Source organism: Pseudophryne corroboree, chromosome 2 (assembly GCF_028390025.1).
Source record: "Pseudophryne corroboree isolate aPseCor3 chromosome 2, aPseCor3.hap2, whole genome shotgun sequence".
Lineage (NCBI taxonomy): Eukaryota > Metazoa > Chordata > Amphibia > Anura > Myobatrachidae > Pseudophryne > Pseudophryne corroboree.
In genome coordinates, this window is record NC_086445.1 from 932,762,715 (window position 1) to 932,785,238 (window position 22,524).

The following is a 22,524-nucleotide window of genomic DNA, read 5'->3' on the forward strand; positions in this document are numbered from 1 at the left end:
TCATGTCGACATTTTCGTGTGTCGACCATGTGTCCATGTCGACCATGTCAATGTCGACCAATAGTGGTCGACCTAATGATTGTCGACCATAACATGGTCGACCATGTGAACGGATACCCACACAAACACCAGGACAGCTAGAACGAGCGACGTCATGGGGGGGCCTAACAAGTAACTCAAATACATTTAGGGACTGGGTTTTCCTTAGGATACTTCACACAAAACTGACTTTTCTGCTTTGAAATAGATTATCCATGTAATGTATTCATATTGTAAAAAACCCAGCAAAGACAGGCCATCTAACATCCTCTAATCCACTAAAGTCTGAAACATGTTAAGGATTTAACATACAAACTGTAGAGTTCAGAAAACAATAGTTACCCAATTAAGTGCATAAAGGTCAGGAGTGATCTTCTTAGTGTCTAGGAAAGAACACAGCTCTGGTTCATGGTACTGGATGAGCAGCCGGAATAAATGAAATGGTTTTCCTTTCTTGTAACAATCCCTAAAAAAAAGATATAGGTTTTCAATATATTAACACAACTGTATGTCAGTCAGGTAGCCATTCACAGTGCTAACACTGCAGGTAACATGCGGCATGCAGGACAACTGGGGAGGTGTATTAATCCTTCAATCAGCTTTGAGGTAACATTTATCAAGTGTATTCTATAAAATGATAGGCAACAGCCGATTGGTTGCTGTATGGGCACCTTCTCCACTATTTTCACTACTTGATCTCTCTGAATGTGGTCTAAGAATGAGCAGCGTTCATTGCCAAACACTAAACTGGCTAAAGGTAGACTTATAATACAGTACAGTATTGCACCATGTTATGTACTATAAAAAACTGGAATATCTGTGTTTTGTTGTTTTAACAAAAGTTTGTGTATCTTTAAAATAGTGAAGAAAGCAGAAATTCTAGTGTGAAAATGTTGTGATCAATGGTAACTTATTCCCACAAAATGAAAACACAAAAAATAAGATTTTACTCACCGGTAAATCTATTTCTCGTAGTCCGTAGTGGATGCTGGGACTCCGTAAGGACCATGGGGAATAGCGGCTCCGCAGGAGACTGGGCACAACTAAAGAAAGCTTTAGGACTACCTGGTGTGCACTGGCTCCTCCCACTATGACCCTCCTCCAGACCTCAGTTAGGATACTGTGCCCGGAAGAGCTGACACAATAAGGAAGGATTTTGAATCCCGGGTAAGACTCATACCAGCCACACCAATCACACCGTATAACTCGTGATACTATACCCAGTTAACAGTATGAAATATATACTGAGCCTCTCAACAGATGGCTCAACAATAACCCTTTAGTTAGGCAATAACTATATACAAGTATTGCAGACAATCCGCATTTGGGATGGGCGCCCAGCATCCACTACGGACTACGAGAAATAGATTTACCGGTGAGTAAAATCTTATTTTCTCTGACGTCCTAAGTGGATGCTGGGACTCCGTAAGGACCATGGGGATTATACCAAAGCTCCCAAACGGGCGGGAGAGTGCGGATGACTCTGCAGCACCGAATGAGCAAACTCTAGGTCCTCCTCAGCCAGGGTATCAAACTTGTAGACTCTTGCAAAAATGTTTGAACCCGACCAAGTAACAGCTCGGCAAATTTGTAAAGCCGAGACCCCTCGGGCAGCTGCCCAAGAAGAGCCCACTTTCCTCGTGGAATGGGCTTTTACAGATTTAGGGTGCGGCAGTCCAGCCGCAGAATGTGCAAGTTGAATCGTGCTACAGATCCAGCGAGCAATAGTCTGCTTAGAAGCAGGAGCACCCAGCTTGTTGGGTGCATACAGGATAAATAGCAAGTCAGTTTTCCTGACTCCAGCCGTCCTGGAAACATATATTTTTCAGGGCCCTGACTACGTCCAGTAACTTGGAATCCTCCAAGTCCCAAGTAGCCGCAGGCACCACAATAAGTTGGTTCACATGAAAAACTGATACCACCTTAGGAAGGAATTGGGAACGAGTCCTTTCAGTCCTTTCAGGAACCCCAGCATCCACTAGGACGATAGAGAAAATTAGATAAGGGCTTTTGCATGACAAAGCCGCCAATTCTGATACACGCCTGGCCAACGCCAAGGCCAACAGCATGACCACTTTCCACGTGAGGTATTTTAGCTCCACGGATTTAAGTGGCTCAACCCAATGCGACTTCAGGAAATCCAACACCACGTTGAGATCCCACGGTGCCACTGGAGGCACAAACGGGGGCTGACTATGCAGCACTCCCTTAACAAAAGTATGAACTTCAGGCAGTGAAGCCAGTTCTATTTTGGAAGAAAAAAGATAGAGCCGAAATCTGGACCTTAATGGAACCCAATTTTAGGCCCATAGTCACCTCTGACTGTAGGAAGTGCAGAAATCGACCTAGCTGAAATTCCTCCGTTGGGGCCTTCCTGGCCTCACAGCACATATTTCCGCCATATGCGGTGATAATGGTTTGCGTTCACTTCTTTCCTAGCTTTAATTAGCGTAGGGATAACTTCCTCCGGAATGCCCTTTTCCTTCAGGATCCGGCGTTCAACCGCCATGCCGTCAAACGCAGCCGCGGTACGTCTTGGAACAGACAGGCCCCCTGTTGCAGCAGGTCCTGTCTGAGCGGCAGAGGCCATGGGTCCTCTGAGATCATTTCTTGGAGTTCTGGGTACCAAGCTCTTCTTGGCTAATCCGGAACAATGAGTATAGTTCTTACTCCTCTCCTTCTTATTATTCTCATTACCCTGGGTATGAGAGGCAGAGAAGGGAACACATACACCGACTGGTACACCCACGGTGTTACCAGAGCGTCCACAGCTATCGCCTGAGGGTCCCTTGACCTGGCGCAATATCTTTTTAGCTTTTTGTTGAGGCGGGACGCCATCATGTCCACCTGTGGCCTTTCCCAACGGTGTACAATCATTTGGAAGACTTCTGGATGAAGTCCCCACTCTCCCGGGTGGAGGTAGTGTCTGCTGAGAAAGTCTGCTTCCCAGTTGTCCACTCCGGGAATGAACACTGCTGACAGTGCTAACACATGATTTTCCGCCCATCGGAGAATCCTTGTGTCTTCTGCCATCGCCATCCTGCTTCTTGTGCCGCCCTGTCGGTTTACATGAGCGACCGCCGTGATGTTGTCTGACTGGATCAGCACCGGCCGGTGTTGAAGCAGGGTCTAGCCTGACTTAGGGCATTGTAAATGGCCTTTAGTTCCAGAATATTTATGTGTAGGGAAGTCTCCTGACTTTTCCATAGTCCTTGGAAGTTTCTTCCCTGTGTGACTGCCCCCCAGCCTCGAAGGCTGGCATCCGTGGTCACCAGGACCCAGTCCTGTATGCCGAATCTGCGGCCCTCTCGAAGATGAACACTCTGCAGCCACCACAACAGCAAAACCCTGGCCCTTGGAGACAGGGTTATCCGCCGATGCATCTGAAGATGCGACCCGGACCACTTGTCCAACAGATCCCACTGGAAGATCCTTGCATGGAACCTGCCGAATGGAATTTCTTCGTAAGAAGCTACCATCTTTCCCAGGGCTCGCGTGCATTGATGCACCGACACCTATATTTGTATTAGGAGGTCTCTGACTAGAGATGACACCTCCTTGGCCTTCTCCTCCGGGAGAAACCCTTTTTCCTGTTCTGTGTCCAGAACCATACCCAGGAACAGTAGACGCGTCGTAGGAACCAGCTGCGACTTCGGAATATTCAGAATCCAGCCGTGCTGTTGTAGCACTTCCCGAGATAGTGCTACTCCGACGAACAACTGCTCCCTGGACCTCTTCTTTATAAGGAGATCGTCCAAGTACGGGATAATTATTTCGGCCATTACCTTGGTAAATACCCTCGGTGCCGGGGACAGACCAACGGCAACGTCTGGAATTGGTAATGACAATCCTGTACCACAATTTTGAGGTACTCCTGGTGAGGAGGGTAAATAGGGACATGCAGGTAAGCATCCTTGATGTCCAGTGATACCATGAAATTCTCCAGGATTGCAATAATCGCCCTGAGCGATTCCATTTTGAACTTGAACCTTCGTATATAAGTGTTCAAGGATTTCAATTTTAGAATGGGTCTCACCGAACCGTCTGGTTTCGGTACCCCAAACATTTTGGAATAGTAACCCCCGGCCTTGTTGAAGGAGGGGTCCCTTGATTTCACCTGCTGGAAGTACAGCTTGTGAATTGCCGCCAGTACTACCTCCCTTTCTCCGAGGGCAGCAGGCAAGGCTGATGTGAGGTAACGGCGAGGGGGAGTCGCCTCGAACTCCAGCTTGTATCCCTGTGATACTACTTGCAGAACCTAGGGATCCACCTGTGGGCAAGCCCACTGGTCCCTGAAGTTCCCGAGACGCGCCCCCACCGCACTTGTCTCCACCTGTGGAGCCCCAGCGTCATGCGGTGGACTCAGAGGAAGCGGGGGAAGATTTTTGATCCTGGGAACTGGCTGTCTGGTGCAGCTTTTTCCTTCTTCCCTTGTCTCTGTGCAGAAAGGAAGCGCCTTTGACCCGCTTGCTTTTCTGAAGCCGAAAGGACTGTACCTGAAAATACGGTGCTTTCTTAGGCTGTGAGGAAACCTGAGGTAAAAAAAATTCTTCCCAGCTGTTGCTGTGGATACGAGGTCCCAGAGACCATCCCCAAACAATTCCTCACCCTTATAAGGCAGAATCTCCATGTGCCTTTTAAAGTCAGCATCACCTGTCCACTGCCGGGTCTCTAATACCCTCCTGGCAGAATGGACATTGCCTTAATTCTGGATGCCAGCCGGCAAATATCCCTCTGTGCATCCCTCATATATAAGACGACGTCTTTAATATGCTCTATGTTAGCAAAATATTATCTCTGTCTAGGGTATTATCTGACAGGGTATCAGACCACGCTGCAGCAGCACTATTCATGCTGAGGCAATTGCAGGTCTCAGTATAGTACCCGAGTGTGTATATACAGACTTCAGGATAGTCTCCTGCTTTTTATCAGCAGGCTCCTTCAAAGTGGCCGTATCCTAAGACGGCAGTGCCACCTTTTTTGACAAACGTGTGAGCGCCTTATCCACCCTAGGGGATATCTCCCAACGTGACTTATCCTCTGGCGGGAAAGGGTACGCCATCAGTAACTTTTTAGAAATTACCAGTTTCTTATCGGGGGAACCCACGCTTCTTTACACACTTCATTCACTCATCTGATGGGGGAACAAAACACTGGCTGCTTTTTCTCCCCAAACCTAAAACCCCTTTTATGTGGTACTTGGGTTCATGTCAGAAATGTGTAACACATTTTTCATTGCCGAAATCATGCAACGGATGTTCCTAGTGGATTGTGTATATGTCTCAATCTGGTCGACACTGGAGTCAGACTCCGTGTCGACATCTGTGTCTGCCATCTGAGGTAACGGGCGTTTTTTGAGCCCCTGATGGCCTTTGAGATGCCTGGGCAGGCGCGGGCTGAGAAGCCTGCTGTCCCACAGCTGTTACGTCATCTAGCCTTTTATGTAAGGAGTTGACATTGTCTGTTAATACCTTCCACCTATCCATCCACTCTGATGTCGGCCCCACAGGGGGCGACATCCCATTTATCGGCCTCTGCTCCGCCTCCACGTAACCTTCCTCATCCAACATGTCGACACAGCCGTACCGACACACCGCACACACACAGGGAATGCTCTGACTGAGGACAGGACCCCACAAAGTCCTTTGGGGAGACAGAGAGAGAGTATGCCAGCACACACCAGAGCGCTATATAATGCAGGGATTAACACTATAACTGAGTGATTTTTCCCCCAATAGCTGCTTGTATACACATATTGCGCCTAAATTTAGTGCCCCCCCTCTCTTTTTAACCCTTTGAGCCTGAAAACTATAGGGGAGAGCCTGGGGAGCTGTCTTCCAGCTGCACTGTGAAGAAAAAATGGCGCCAGTGTGCTGAGGGAGATAGCCCCGCCCCTTTTTCAGCTGAATTTTCTCCCGCTTTTTTCATGGATTCTGGCAGGGGTATTTATCACATATATAGCCTCTGGGACTATATATTGTGATTTTTTGCCAGCCAAGGCATTCATATTGCTGCTCAGGGCGCCCCCCCCCCCCCAGCGCCCTGCACCCATCAGTGACCGGAGTGTGAGGTGTGCATGAGGAGCAATGGCGCACAGCTGCAGTGCTGTGCGCTACCTTGTTGAAGACCGAAGTCTTCTGCCGCCGATTTCCAGGACCATCTTCATGCTTCTGGCTCTGTAAGGGGGCCGGCGGCGCGGCTCCGGGAACGAACACCAAGGTCGGGTCCTGTGTTCGATCCCTCTGGAACTAATGGTGTCCAGTAGCCTAAGAAGCCCAAACTATCTCCAGTCAGGTAGGTTCGCTTCTTCTCCCCTTAGTCCCTCGTAGCAGTGAGTCTGTTGCCAGCAGATCTCACTGAAAATAAAAAACCTAAAATATACTTTCTTTCAGGAGAGCCCCTAGTGTGCATCCAGCTCAGCCGGGCACAAGATTCTAATTGAGGTCTGGAGGAGGGTCATAGTGGGAGGAGCCAGTGCACACCAGGTAGTCCTAAAGCTTTCTTTAGTTGTGCCCAGTCTCCTGCGGAGCCGCTATTCCCCATGGTCCTTACGGAGTCCCAGCATCCACTTAGGACGTCAGAGAAAAAACAAATTATACCTGCAGAGTCCCTCCGACTTATTTGATTAGAACTACTGCTTATAGCAATGACATTGATCAGGTACAGGAATACATTAACTGTCTGCTGCAGGTGTCATTGCCCATTCCCCACAGCAGTGACCGCTCTGTCCCTGGCTGCGGCGCCTGCAGGCTCCGGGATGCATGCAAGATCTAGCACATGCACAGTAACTGGCGGCGAGGAGAGACACAGAGCATCAGCACTAGGCTAATAGCTGTGGGAGGTCTGGTAGGGATTGCCAGAGGGGGGAGTTTCACTGCCCACTTCAGCATCCGAGATGTTAATATATCTCACTGCTACTTCTTCCTGCTTCCCCTCAGTAAAGGCATTGGAGGCTGTGGGACTGTCCGTTTCGGCTGTGAGTGATGGTGGAAGGGGGTAATGCAGAGAGTGAGTGGACAAGGGTGTGAGAGAGGGATAGCAAGAGTGAGAAGTGCAGAGCTGATTGAGGGAAGCAGGGGGTGAGAGGTGCAGGGACTGATTGAGGGAAGCAGGTGGTGAGAGAGGGATGGAGAGAGTGAGGTGCAGGGACTGATTGAGGGAAGCAGGTGGTGAGAGAGGGATGGAGAGAGAGGTGCAGTGGCTGATTGAGGGAAGCAGGTGGTGAGAGAGGGATGGAGAGAGAGGTGCAGTGGCTGATTGAGGGAAGCAGGTGGTGAGAGGTGCAGGGACTGATTGAGGGAAGCAGGTGGTGAGAGGTGCAGGGACTGATTGAGGGAAGCAGGTGGTGAGAGGGAAGGAGAGAGTGAGGTGCAGTGGCTGATTGAGGGAAGCAGGTGGTGAGAGAGGGATGGAGAGAGTGAGGTGCAGTGGCTGATTGAGGGAAGCAGGTGGTGAGAGAGGGATGGAGAGAGTGAGGTGCAGTGGCTGATTGAGGGAAGCAGGGGGTGAGCGGGATAGCAAGAGTGAGAAGTGCAGAGCTGATTGAGGGAAGCAGGTGGTGAGAGGTGCAGGGACTGATTGAGGGAAGCAGGTGGTGAGAGGGAAGGAGAGAGTGAGGTGCAGTGGCTGATTGAGGGAAGCAGGTGGTGAGAGAGGGATGGAGAGAGTGAGGTGCAGTGGCTGATTGAGGGAAGCAGGTGGTGAGAGAGGGATGGAGAGAGTGAGGTGCAGTGGCTGATTGAGGGAAGCAGGTGGTGAGAGAGGGATGGAGAGAGTGAGGTGCAGTGGCTGATTGAGGGAAGCAGGGGGTGAGTACTGCAGTTGGTAAAAAGGGAAGCAGGCCCTGAGAAGGTAGAAGGGAGTGAGGGGACCAGGGGAAGGGGGGGGGGGGGGGAAGGAGTAAGAGGTGCAGGGGATAAATAAAAGACACATAGAATAGAATGTGAGGAGTGATGGAGATGGTTAGCTGGGATGAAGATATTGACACATGAGGAAAGTGACAGAGAAACACAAATACAAACAGGTGAGGAAAGGGAATAGATGGAAAACAGAGAGATAAACAACAAATGGTAGACATTACAGAGATAAACTGTAGGAACATTTGAGACACTGAGGAAAGGTGAAAACATAGTGAATAGCCTTACATCATATAACAGGTTTTATATATACCACAGGGGAAAGGCCAAAACCCCCTTGCCATTATATTCAAACTTCTATACCCCCACTTCAAGCACTGCCGCAGTGTACTATACACATCTAGACAACAGTAAGTAACAAATAAAATAAAAATCTATAAGAGCAATTCTATCCATACCTGGGGATGTACTTATTCATGATTGCATAGAAGCAGTTATACAAGTCGCTGCGCGGCAGGTCTAGGGCCACCAGTGGTTTTAGGAGGTGTATCCAGCTGATATTTTCAACATATCTGACATTGCGAGATTTACAATAAAAGGTAACAACAGATTCAATGTCCTGAAGAAGTACAGTTCTTCTCTCTTCCAGCACTATAAGTTGGTCTAGAAAGAAAGGGAAAATAAAGTATTGGTAAGACAACAGGGCTGAAGCAGTCTCCCACCAGCAGCGGTCCTAGGCATTTGGGGTTTGCCCATTATTAAAATGGGTTCTTTGTATTTCCACCATCATTACTTTAGAAGTTACCTTATTTTAATATTAGTGACCAGTTACTTACACATGTCTAAGATTTGGTGCTAGTCATCCAGCTCTGAGGCGCAGTGCTCAGACCACTTTAGCATCACTGTGGCCTGTGATTCAGTCAGATGATCACTGCACAGAGCACCACAAGGGTCTGTGTCCTTCATTTAGCAAAGTAAATATAGTAGGTGTTGAACATCTCCTTGGCTGCATTTGCGATCCCAGCTGTGACCGGCATCGCAGACTGGGATCAACATCATGACCGATGGCCACTTTGTGCCCCGCAAACGGACAGCTGAGTAAGCTTCAGCTTACGCAGACAGCCTGTCGCAGAGGGCCTTGTAAGGCTAAGAAATCTGTGCCTCTCTCTAGATGCAGACCTTGGCCTCGCCACTACCGGAAAATGGGGGCAGAACGCCTGTTTCCGGCACGCTGGCGGTCCCCAAACGTGACAGAAGCTTACAGAGGGCTGTCTGCGCAGTTTCGAGATAACTGGGAAACTGCGCATGAGATCACAGTAGCGATCCATCCTGAATTAGCCCGTGTAAGTGAAGTGTGACCAGGCTGACGACAGTTCTCTTCTGACCGGAGATTACATTTATTCCGATAGGAACATTGGGTGTAATTCCAAGTTGATCGCAGTAGGAAATTTTTTAGCAGTTGGGCAAAACCATGTGCACTGCAGGGGAGGCAGATATAACATGTGCAGAGAGAGTTAGATTTGGGTGGGTTATTTTATTTCTGTGCAGGGTAAATACTGGCTGCTTTATTTTTACACTGCAAATTAGATTGCAGATTGAACACACCACACCCAAATCTAACTCTCTCTGCACATGTTATATCTGCCTCCCCTGCAGTGCACATGGTTTTGCCCAATTGCTAACAGAATTCCTGTGCGATCAACTTGGAATTACCCTCATTATCAGACATTGCAGTGATTTTGAAACTACACACAGGGAAATACCAGCCATGTGATATATCAGAGTGTTGGCTGCAATATATTATAGCTTTGTGTTGGAGCTTGCAGGTACTTAGTCTACAACAAGCTGCAGGTATCAACACAATGTAAAATCTGTGAAATGCTATAAGGCAGGGGTTCCAAACTTTTTTGAAATCACAGTGCCCTAGAGTATCAGAATTTTTTTCATGGCACCCCTAGGCCAAAAGTTTCTTATTGAGATATTCAGAAGAAGAAAAAAAACTTAAATTAAAGTAAACAGTGTTTATATGTCATCCTTGTGTTCAGATATGTGGTCAGGGACAGGATTCACTTCTGCTTGTGCACATATTTTATTGGTAGCCACAAACGCCGCCTTTGTCTGTTACAGTGGTTCTCAAATTCAGTCCTCAGGACCCCCAACAGTTCATGTTTTCCAGGTCACCTAGCAAGTGCATAGGTGTAGTGGGTAATCTTCAGTATGCCGACTGACAGGATCCCGGCGCACAGTATACCGGCGCCGGGATCCCGACACATTCTCCCGCGTGAGGGTCCACGACCCCCCCGGAGGGAGAATAAAATCGCGTCGCGCGCCACCGTGCCCGTAGCGTGGCGAGCGCAGCGAGCCCGCAAGGGGCTCATTTGTGCTCGCCACACTGTCGGTAAGCCGGCGGTTGGGCTCCCGGCGCCGGTATGCTTGTCGCCGGGAGCCCGACCGCTGGCATACCGTAGTGAACCCGGTGTAGTCATTACTGACATTTTAAAAGATTCACAGGTGGAGCTAATTATTCCACTCCACTGTGAGAAGACCTGGAAAACATGTACTGAGGACACAGTTTGAAAACGTAATGGTCTATTACATTGACTATAAATAATGTGAATTGGACCTGGACTACCAACCCAGAGCACCCTTGGAAGTACCCAAAGGGGGAGGCAGTAACATGACCGCCGGTCACAATGCCAACGTTGGAATCTGGCCCCCTTACAGTATCAACAGTCGGCATGCGGACTAACAGGGACTATTCCCACTCTTGGGTATCCACGACACCAATAGAGCGGGAATACAATCTGCGCTCACCACCGAGCCCGCAAGTGGGCTTCGTTCCGCTTCCTCCCCCCTCTACCCCCCCACAGGCATCTGTAAACCGGGATTCCGGCATTGGTATGGTGACCGACGGTCATGCATACCCAACCCCTCCAAGGTATGTATATACATTTTTATTTATTTTTTATTTTGGGGGGGGAAATAGAGGTCAGCAAACAAGCAAAGATTTCACCTGCCCAGAGACCCTGTCTAGATTTCATACTGATGAATATAGAGTGTGGGATACAGCAATGACCTTTTTCAGCTGTACAAGAGCAAAAATAAGAATTTACTTACCGATAATTCTATTTCTCGTAGTCCGTAGTGGATGCTGGGGACTCCGTCAGGACCATGGGGAATAGCGGGCTCCGCAGGAGACAGGGCACATCTAAAAAGCTTTTTAGGTCACATGGTGTGTACTGGCTCCTCCCCCTATGACCCTCCTCCAAGCCTCAGTTAGGTACTGTGCCCGGACGAGCGTACACAATAAGGAAGGATCTTGAATCCCGGGTAAGACTCATACCAGCCACACCAATCACACCGTACAACTTGTGATCTGAACCCAGTTAACAGTATGATAACAAAACGAAGTAGCCTCCGAAAAGATGGCTCACAACAATAGTAATAACCCGATTTTTGTAACAATAACTATGTACAAGCATTGCAGACAATCCGCACTTGGGATGGGCGCCCAGCATCCACTACGGACTACGAGAAATAGAATTATCGGTAAGTAAATTCTTATTTTCTCTAACGTCCTAGTGGATGCTGGGGACTCCGTCAGGACCATGGGGATTATACCAAAGCTCCCAAACGGGCGGGAGAGTGCGGATGACTCTGCAGCACCGAATGAGAGAACTCCAGGTCCTCCTTAGCCAGAGTATCAAAATTTGTAAAATTTTACAAACGTGTTCTCCCCTGACCACGTAGCTGCTCGGCAAAGTTGTAATGCCGAGACTCCTCGGGCAGCCGCCCAGGATGAGCCCACCTTCCTTGTGGAATGGGCATCTACATATTTCGTCTGTGGCAGGCCTGCCACAGAATGTGCAAGCTGAATTGTACTACAAATCCAGCGTGCAATAGACTGCTTAGAAGCATGAGCACCCAGCTTGTTGGGTGTATACAGTATAAACAGCAAGTCAGACTTTCTGACTCCAGCCATCCTAACTATATATATATATATATATATATATATATATATATATATTTTTAGGGCCCTGACCACGTCTAGTAACTTGGAGTCCTCCAAGTCCCTAGTAGCCGCAGGCACCACAAGAGGTTGTTTCAGGTGAAAACGCTGACACCCCTTCATGAAGAAACTGGAGACGAGTCCCAGTTCTGTCCTGTTCAAATGGAAAATTTTAATATGGGCTTTTGTAAGACAAAGCCGCCCATTCTGACAATCGCCTGGCCGAGGCCAGGGCTAACAACATGGTCACTTCCCATGTGAGATATTTGTCAACAGCATGGTCACTTTCCATGTGAGATATTTCAAATCCACAGATTTGAGCGGTTCAAACCAATATGATTTTAAGAAATCCCAACACTATGTTGAGATCTCACGGTGCCCCTAGGGGCACAAAAAAGCTGTATATGCAATACATCCTTTACAATCTGGACTTCAGGAACAGAAGTCAATTCTTTCTGGAAGAAAATCTACAGGGCCGAAATTTAAATGTTAATGAACCCCAATTTGAGGTCCAAAACACTCCTGTTTTCAGGAAGTGTAGAAATCGACCTAGTTGAATTTCCGTCGTGGAGCCTTCCTGGCCTCACCCACGCAACATATTTTCACCACATGTGGTGATGACGTTGTGCGGTCACCTCCTTCCTGGCTTTGACCAGGGTAGGTATGACCTCTTATGGAATGCCTTTTCCCCTCAGGATCCGGCATTCAACCGCCATGCCGTCAAACGCAGCCGCGGTAAGTCTTGGAATAGACATGGTACTTGCTGAATCAAGTCCCTTCTTAGCTCCCCAGGCCCTTAGTCCTCTGTGAGCATTTCTTGAAGTTCCGGGTACCAAGTCCCTCTTGGCCAATCCGGAGCCACTAGTATAGTTCATACTCCTCTATGTCTTATAATTCTCAATACCCTGGTTATGAGAAACAGAGGAGGGAACACATACACAGACTGGTACACCCACGGTGTTACCAGAACATCCGCAGCTATCGCCTGAAGGTCTCATGACCTGGCGGAATACCTGTCCCGTTTTTGTTCGGGCGGGACGCCATCATGTCCACCTTTGGTCTTTGCCAACGGTCCACAATCATGTTGAAAAACTTCCCTATGAAGTTTCCACTCTCCCGGGTGGAGGTCATGCCTGCTGAGGAAGTCTGCTTCCCAGTCGTCCACTCCCGGAAAGAACACTGCTGACAGTGCTATCACATGATTTTCCGCCTAGCGAAAAATCCTTGCAGTTTTCACTGCCCTCCTGCTTCTTGTGCCGCCCTTCTGTTTACGTGGGCGACTGCCGTGATGTTATCCCACTGGATCAATACCGGCTGACCTTGAAGCAGAGGTCTAGCTAAGTTTAGAGCATTATAAATTTGCTCTAAGCTTATTTATGCGGAGAGAATTCTCCAGACTTAATCACACTTCCCTGGAAATTTTTTCCCTGTGTGACTGTTCCCCAGCCTCTCAGGCTGGCCTCCGTGGTCACCGGCATCCAATCCTGAATGCCGAATCTGCGGCCCTCTAGAAGATGAGCACTCTGTAATCACCACAGGAGAGACACCCTTTTCCTTGGATATAGGGTTATCCGCTGATGCATCTGAGGATGCGATCCGGACCATTTGTCCAGCAGATCCCACTGAAGAGTTCTTGCGGGAAATCTGCCGAATGGAATTGCTTCGTAATAAGCCACCATTTTTACCAGGACTCTTGTGCAATGATGCACTGACACTTTTCCTGGTTTTAGGAGGATCCCGATTAGCTCGGATAACTCCCTGGTTTTCTCCACTGGGAGAAACACGTTTTTCTGGACTGTGTCCAGAATCTTCCCTAGGAACAGTAGACGTGTCGTCGGAAAAAGCTGCGATTTTGGAATATTTAGAATCCACTCGTGCTGTCGTAGAACTACTTAAGATAGTGCTACTCCGACCTCCAACTGTTCTCTGGACCTTGCCCTTATCAGGAAAGCGTCCATGTTTCTTTTAAGAAAAATCATCATTCCGGCCATTACCTTGGTAAAGACCCGGGGCGCCGTGGACCATCCAAACGGCAGCGTCTGAACTGATAGTGACAGTTCTGTACCAGGAACCTGAAGTACCCTTGGTGAGAAGGGCAAATTTGGACCTGTAGGTAAACGTCCCTGATATCCAGTGACATCATATCGTCCCCTTCTTCCTGGTTCGCTATCACTGCTCCGAGTGACTCCATCTTGATTTGAACGCTTGTATGTAAGTGTTCAAATATTTCAGATCTCACCGAGCCGGTTGGCTTCAGTACCACAATATAGTGTGGAATACTACCCCCTTCCTTGTTGTAAGAAGGGTACTTTGATTATCACCTGCTGGGAATACAGCCTGTGAATTGTGTGAGGGGGAGACGTCTCGAATTTCCAATGTACACCTGGGATATTACATGTAGGATCCCGGAGTTCCCTTGCGAGTGTTGCTGAAACTCTTGAGATGACCCCCTACCGCACCTGAGTCCGCTTGTACGGCCCCAGCGTTATGCTGCGGACTTGGCAGAAGCCGTGAGGAGCTTCTGTTCCTGGGAATGAGCTGCTTGCTGCAGTCTTCTTCCCTTTCCTCTCCCCCTGGGCAGATATGACTGGCCTTCGCCCGCCTGCCCGTATGGGGACGAAAGGACTGAGACTGAAAAGACTGTGTCCTTTTCTGCCAATATGTGACTCGGGGTAACAAAAGGTGGATTTTTCAGCTGTTGCCATGGCCACCAGGTCCAATGGACCGCCCCTTTATACGGCAATACTTCCATATGCCGTCTGGAATCTGCCTCACCTGACCACTGTCGTGTCTTCGTCTGGCAGATATGTACATCACATTTACTCTTGATGCCAGAATGCAAATATGCCTCTGCGCATCACACATATATAGAAATGCATCCTTAAAATGCTCTATAGACAATAAAATCCTGTCCCTGTCAAGGGTATCAAAATTTTCAGTCAGGAAATCCGACCAAGCCCCCTCAGCGCTGCACATCCAGGCTGAGGCGATTGCTGGTCGTAGTATAACACCAGTATGTGTGTATATACTGTTATGATATTTTCCAGCTTCCTATCAGCTGGCTCCTTGAGGGCGGCCGTATCTGGAAACGGTAACGCCATGTTTTTTATAAGCGTGTGAGCGCCTTGTCCACCCTAAGGTGTGTTTTCCAACTCGCCCTTACTACTGGCGGGAAAAAGGGTATACCGCCCATAACTTTCTGTCGGAGGAACCCCACGTATCATCACACACTTCATTTAATTTATCTGATTTAGGCAAAACTACAAGTAGTTTTTTCCCACCCTACAAAATACCCTTATTTGTGGTACTTGTGGTATCAGAAATACGTAACACCTCCTTCATTGCCCTTAACATGTAACTTGTGGCCCTAAAGGAAAAATACGTTTGTTTCTTCACCGTCGACACTGGGGTCAGTGTCCGTGTCAGTGTCTGTCGACCGACTGAGGTAAATGGGCGTTTTTACAAGCCCCTGACGGTGTCTGAGACGCCTGGACCGATACTAATTTGTCCGCCGGCTGTCTCATGTCGTCAACCGGCTTGCAGCGTGTTGACATTATCACGTAATTCCATAAGTAAGCCATCCATTCTGGTGTCGACTCCCTAGAGAGTGACATCACCATTACAGGCAATTTTCTCCGTCTCCTCACCAACATTTTCCTCATACATGTCGACACACACGTACCGACCTACAGCACACACATACAGGGAATGCTCTGATAGAGGACAGGACCCACTAGCCCTTTGGGGAGACAGAGGGAGAGTTTGCCAGCACACACCAAAAGCGCCATAATGTATATAACAACCCTAGAAGGTGTTGTTTCTATATATGGGCTCTTAATATATAATTATATCGCCAATTTATGCCCCCCTTCTCTTTAACCCTGTTTCTGTAGTGCAGGGGAGAGTGGGAGCCTTCCTCACCAGCGGAGCTGGTCAGGAAAATGGCGCTGAGTGCTGAGGAGAATAAGCTCCGCCCCTTTCACGGCGGGCTTTTCTCCCGGTTATTAGGAAAACTGGCCTGGGTTAAATACATACATATAGCCTTAATGGCTATATGTGATGTATTTATTTGCCAAATAGGTATTTATATTGCTGCCCAGGGCGCCCCCAGCAGCGCCCTGCACCCTCCGTGACCGTGTCAGTGAGCCGTGTAGCAACAATGGCGCACAGCTGCAGTGCTGTGCGCTACCTCTCTGAAGACTGTGAAGTCTTCTGCCGCCTGTTTCCGGACCTCCGTTCCGCCGTCTTTCTTCAGCGTCTGTAAGGGGGATCGGCGGCGCGGCTCCGGGACGAACCCCAGGCTGACCTGTGTTCCGACTCCCTCTGGAGCTCAGTGTCCAGTAGCCTAAAACTTCAATCCTCCTGCACGCAGGTGAGTTGCAAGTCTCTCCCCTAAGTCCCTCGTTGCAGTGATCCTGTCGCCAGCAGGAATCACTGATTAGAAACCTAAAAAAAACTTTACTAAACAGCTCCTTAAGAGAGCCATCCAGTTTGCACCCTTCTCGGACGGGCACAAAAACCTAACTGAGGCTTGGAGGAGGGTCATAGGGGGAGGAGCCAGTACACACCATGTGACCTAAAAAGCTTTTTAGATGTGCCCTGTCTCCTGCGGAGCCCGCTATTCCCCATGGTCCTGACGGAGTCCCCAGCATCCACTAGGACGTTAGAGAAACATTACTGTTTGTAGTAGCAGAAATTGAACATTAATATTTTTTTGTAAAATATATTGGAATGCAACATTACAAAATCCTACATTTGACCCTGAAAAGACTGATTGAGAAATTGACATTTAAAAAATCTCCAACATTATTTGGTTAATAATCAATGCTTACCCCTTTAACTACTTAACTGGCTAATATTTTTTTCGAAAAAACGCTCAGAAATGATTAGGGTTTTGTTTTTTTATGATTGTATTAGAGTAAGAACATTTATTTGAAACATATTCAACATGATTTTATAAAAAATAATAAGAATTTACTTACCGATAATTCTATTTCTCGGAGTCCGTAGTGGATGCTGGGGTTCCTGAAAGGACCATGGGGAATAGCGGCTCCGCAGGAGACAGGGCACAAAAAGTAAAGCTTTCCGATCAGGTGGTGTGCACTGGCTCCTCCCCCTATGACCCTCCTCCAAGCCTCAGTTAGGTACTGTGCCCGGACGAGCGTACACAATAAGGGAGGAATTTTGAATCCCGGGTAAGACTCATACCAGCCACACCAATCACACCGTACAACTTGTGATCAAACCCAGTTAACAGTATGATAACAGAGGAGCCTCTGAAAGATGGCTTCCTAAACAATAACCCGAATTAGTTAACAATAACTATGTACAATTATTGCAGATAATCCGCACTTGGGATGGGCGCCCAGCATCCACTACGGACTCCGAGAAATAGAATTATCGGTAAGTAAATTCTTATTTTCTCTATCGTCCTAGTGGATGCTGGGGTTCCTGAAAGGACCATGGGGATTATACCAAAGCTCCCAAACGGGCGGGAGAGTGCGGATGACTCTGCAGCACCGAATGAGAGAACTCCAGGTCCTCCTTAGCCAGAGTATCAAATTTGTAAAATTTTACAAACGTGTTCTCCCCTGACCACGTAGCTGCTCGGCAAAGTTGTAATGCCGAGACCCCTCGGGCAGCCGCCCAAGATGAGCCCACCTTCCTTGTGGAGTGGGCCTTTACAGATTTAGGCTGTGGCAGGCCTGCCACAGAATGTGCAAGTTGGATTGTGCTACAGATCCAACGAGCAATCGTCTGCTTAGACGCAGGAGCACCCATCTTGTTGGGTGCATACAATATAAACAACGAGTCAGATTTTCTGACTCCAGCTGTCCTTGCAATATATATTTTTAATGCTCTGACAACGTCCAGTAACTTGGAGTCCTCCAAGTCACTTGTAGCCGCAGGCACTACAATAGGCTGGTTCAGATGAAATGCTGACACCACCTTAGGGAGAAAATGCGGACGAGTCCGCAGTTCTGCCCTGTCCGAATGGAAAATCAGATATGGACTTTTGTAAGATAAAGCTGCCAGTTCTGACACTCTCCTGGCCGAAGCCAGGGCTAGTAACATGGTCACTTTCCATGTGAGATATTTTAAATCCACCTTTTTTAGTGGTTCAAACCAATGAGATTTTAGAAATTCCAAAACCACATTGAGATCCCACGGTGCCACTGGAGGCACCACAGGAGGCTGTATATGCAGCACTCCCTTAACAAAAGTCTGTACTTCAGGAACTGAAGCCAATTCTTTTTGAAAGAAAATCGACAGGGCCGAAATTTGAACCTTAATAGATCCCAATTTGAGACCCATAGACAATCCTGATTGCAGGAAATGTAGGAATCGACCCAGTTGAAATTCCTCCGTCGGAGCACTCCGATCCTCGCACCACGCAACATATCTTCGCCAAATGCGGTGATAGTGTTGCACGGTTACTTCCTTCCTTGCTTTAATCAAAGTAGGAATGACTTCTTCCGGCATGCCTTTTTCCTTTAGGATCCGGCGTTCAACCGCCATGCCGTCAAACGCAGCCGCGGTAAGTCTTGAAACAGACAGGGACCCTGCTGAAGCAAGTCCCTCCTTAGAGGTAGAGGCCACGGATCTTCCGTGATCATCTCTTGAAGTTCCGGGTACCAAGTCCTTCTTGGCCAATCCGGAACCACTAGTATCGTTCTTACGCCTCTTTGCCGTATAATTCTCAATACTTTTGGTATGAGAGGCAGAGGAGGAGACACATACACCGACTGGTACACCCAAGGCGTTACCAGCGCGTCCACAGCTATTGCCTGCGGATCTCTTGACCTGGCGCAATACCTGTCCAGTTTTTTGTTGAGGCGAGACGCCATCATGTCCACCATTAGTCTTTCCCAACGGGTTACCAGCATGTGGAAGACTTCCGGATGAAGTCCCCACTCTCCCGGGTGAAGGTCGTGTCTGCTGAGGAAGTCTGCTTCCCAGTTGTCCACTCCCGGGATGAACACTGCTGACAGTGCTATCACATGATTCTCTGCCCAGCGAAGAATCCTTGCAGCTTCTGCCATTGCACTCCTGCTTCTTGTGCCGCCCTGTCTGTTTACATGGGCGACTGCCGTGATGTTGTCCGACTGGATCAACACCGGTTTTCCTTGAAGCAGAGGTTCTGCCTGGCTTAGAGCATTGTAGATTGCTCTTAGTTCCAGAATGTTTATGTGAAGAGACGTTTCCAGGCTCGTCCACACTCCCTGGAAGTTTCTTCCTTGTGTGACTGCTCCCCAGCCTCTCAGGCTGGCGTCCGTGGTCACCAGGATCCAATCCTGTATGCCGAATCTGCGGCCCTCCAATAGATGAGCACTCTGCAACCACCACAGAAGAGATACCCTTGTCCTTGGAGACAGGGTTATCCGCTGGTGCATCTGAAGATGCGACCCTGACCATTTGTCCAACAGATCCCTCTGGAAAATTCGTGCATGGAATCTGCCGAATGGAATTGCTTCGTAAGAAGCCACCATTTTTCCCAGGACTCTTGTGCATTGATGTACAGACACCTTTCCTGGTTTTAGGAAGTTCCTGACAAGCTCGGATAACTCCTTGGCTTTTTCCTCCGGGAGAAAAACCTTTTTCTGAACCGTGTCCAGAATCATCCCTAGGAACAGCAGACGAGTTGTCGGCATTAACTGGGATTTTGGAATATTCAGAATCCAGCCGTGCTGTTTTAGCACTTCTTGAGACAGTGCTAATCCCATCTCTAGCTGTTCTCTGGACCTTGCCCTTATTAGGAGATCGTCCAAGTATGGGATAATTAATACGCCTTTTCTTCGAAGAAGAATCATCATCTCGGCCATTACCTTTGTAAAGACCCGAGGTGCCGTGGACAATCCGAACGGCAGCGTCTGAAACTGATAGTGACAGTTTTGTACAACGAACCTGAGGTACCCCTGGTGTGAGGGGTAAATTGGAACGGGGAGGTACGCATCCTTGATGTCCAAGGACACCATTAAGTCCCCTTCTTCCAGGTTCGCTATCACTGCTCTGAGTGACTCCATTTTGAACTTGAACTTCTTTATGTACAGGTTCAAGGACTTCAGATTTAGAATAGGTCTTACCGAGCCGTCCGGCTTCGGTACCACAAATAGAGTGGAATAATACCCCTTTCCCTGTTGTAGAAGAGGTACCTTGACTATCACCTGCTGAGAGTACAGCTTGTGAATGGCTTCCAAAACCGTCTCCCTTTCGGAGGGGGACGTTGGTAAAGCAGACTTCAGGAAACGGCGAGGCGGATCTGTCTCTAGTTCCAACCTGTACCCCTGAGATATTATCTGCAGGATCCAGGGATCTACCTGCGAGTGAGCCCACTGCGCGCTGAAATTCTTGAGACGACCGCCCACCGCCCCCGAGTCCGCTTGAGAAGCCCCAGCGTCATGCTGAGGCTTTTGTAGAAGCGGGGGAGGGCTTCTGTTCCTGGGAAGGAGCTGCCTGTTGGTGTCTCTTCCCCCTTCCTCGTGGCAGATATGAATATCCCTTTGCTCTCTTGTTTTTAAAGGAACGAAAGGGCTGCGGTTGAAAAGTCGGTGTCTTTTTCTGTTGGGGAGTAGCTTGAGGTAAAAAGGTGGATTTCCCGGCTGTAGCCGTGGCCACCAAATCTGATAGACCGACTCCAAATAACTCCTCCCCTTTATACGGCAAAACTTCCATATGCCGTTTTGAGTCCGCATCGCCTGACCACTGTCGCGTCCATAAACTTCTTCTGGCCGAAATGGACATAGCACTTACCCGTGATGCCAGTGTGCAGATATCCCTCTGTGCATCACGCATATAAAGAAATGCATCCTTTATTTGCTCTAAAGACAGTAAAACATTGTCCCTATCCAGGGTATCAATATTTTCAATCAGGGACTCTGACCAAGCTACTCCAGCACTGCACATCCAGGCTGTCGCTATAGCTGGTCGTAGTATAACACCTGTATGTGTGTATATACTTTTTGGGATATTTTCCATCCTCCTATCTGCTGGATCTTTAAGTGCGGCCGTCTCAGGAGAGGGTAACGCCACTTGTTTAGATAAGCGTGTGAGCGCCTTGTCCACCCTAGGAGGTGTTTCCCAGCGCGCCCTAACCTCTGGCGGGAAAGGGTATAAAGCCAATAACTTCTTTGAAATTAGCATCTTTTTATCGGGGGCAACCCACGCTTCATCACATACATCATTTAGTTCTTCTGATTCAGGAAAAACTATAGGTAGTTTTTTCACACCCCACATAATACCCTGTTTAGTGGTACCTGTAGTATCAGCTAAATGTAACGCCTCCTTCATTGCCAAAATCATATAACGTGTGGCCCTACTGGAAAATACGGTTGATTCGTCACCGTCGCCACTGGAATCAGTGCCTGTGTCTGGGTCTGTGTCGACCGACTGAGGCAAAGGGCGTTTTACAGCCCCTGACGGTGTTTGAGGCGCCTGGACAGGCACTAACTGATTGTCCGGCCGACTCATGTCGTCAAACGACTGCTTTAGCGTGTTGACACTATCCCGTAATTCCATAAATAAAGGCATCCATTCTGGTGTCGACCCCCTAGGAGGTGACATCCCCATATTTGGCAATTGCTCCGCCTCCACACCAATATCGTCCTCATACATGTCGACACACACGTACCGAGACACAGCAGACACACAGGGAATGCTCTTAACGAAGACAGGACCCCACTAGCCCTTTGGGGAGACAGAGGGAGAGTTTGCCAGCACACACCAAAAGCGCTATATATGACAGGGATAGCCTTATAATAAGTGCTCCCTGTATAGCTGCTTTTATAATATAATTTTTGCCACTATTTTGCCCCCCCTCTCTTGTTTTACCCTGTTTCTGTAGTGCAGTGCAGGGGAGAGACCTGGGAGCCGTCCTGACCAGCGGAGCTGTGTAAGGAAAATGGCGCTGTGTGCTGAGGAGATAGGCCCCGCCCCTTTTTCGGCGGCCTCGTCTCCCGCTCTTAACGGATTCTGGCAGGGGTTAAATATCTCCATATAGCCCCCGGAGGCTATATGTGAGGTATTTTTTAGCCAAATAGGTTTTCATTTGCCTCCCAGGGCGCTCCCCTCCCAGCGCCCTGCACCCTCAGTGACTGCCGTGTGAAGTGTGCTGAGAGGAAAATGGCGCACAGCTGCAGTGCTGTGCGCTACCTTTAGAAGACTGAGGAGTCTTCTGCCGCCGATTCTGGACCTCTTCATGTTTCAGCATCTGCAAGGGGGCCGGCGGCGAGGCTCCGGTGACCATCCAGGCTGTACCTGTGATCGTCCCTCTGGAGCTGATGTCCAGTAGCCAAGAAGCCAATCCATCCTGCACGCAGGTGAGTTCACTTCTTCTCCCCTAAGTCCCTCGTTGCAGTGATCCTGTTGCCAGCAGGACTCACTGTAAAATAAAAAACCTAAGCTAAACTTTCTCTAAGCAGCTCTTTAGGAGAGCCACCTAGATTGCACCCTTCTCGGCCGGGCACAAAAATCTAACTGAGGCTTGGAGGAGGGTCATAGGGGGAGGAGCCAGTGCACACCACCTGATCGGAAAGCTTTACTTTTTGTGCCCTGTCTCCTGCGGAGCCGCTATTCCCCATGGTCCTTTCAGGAACCCCAGCATCCACTAGGACGATAGAGAAA

At 48.6% G+C, this 22,524-nt stretch overlaps 1 protein-coding gene across 8 annotated transcripts in view; it reads right to left on the reverse strand.

Moving 5' to 3' along the window:
* The window catches only part of TBC1D23 (TBC1 domain family member 23), a 365,222-nt gene that overhangs the window by 156,749 nt on the left and 185,949 nt on the right, over nt 1-22,524 (reverse strand). For all 8 annotated transcript variants that reach the window (XM_063956244.1, XM_063956246.1, XM_063956245.1 and 5 more), the window contains exons 4-5: nt 8,354-8,558; nt 382-505 (exon numbers count right to left, since the gene is read on the reverse strand). In XM_063956244.1, the coding sequence (XP_063812314.1) occupies nt 382-505; nt 8,354-8,558 (329 nt within the window). The remainder of the gene's footprint in view (nt 1-381; nt 506-8,353; nt 8,559-22,524) is intronic.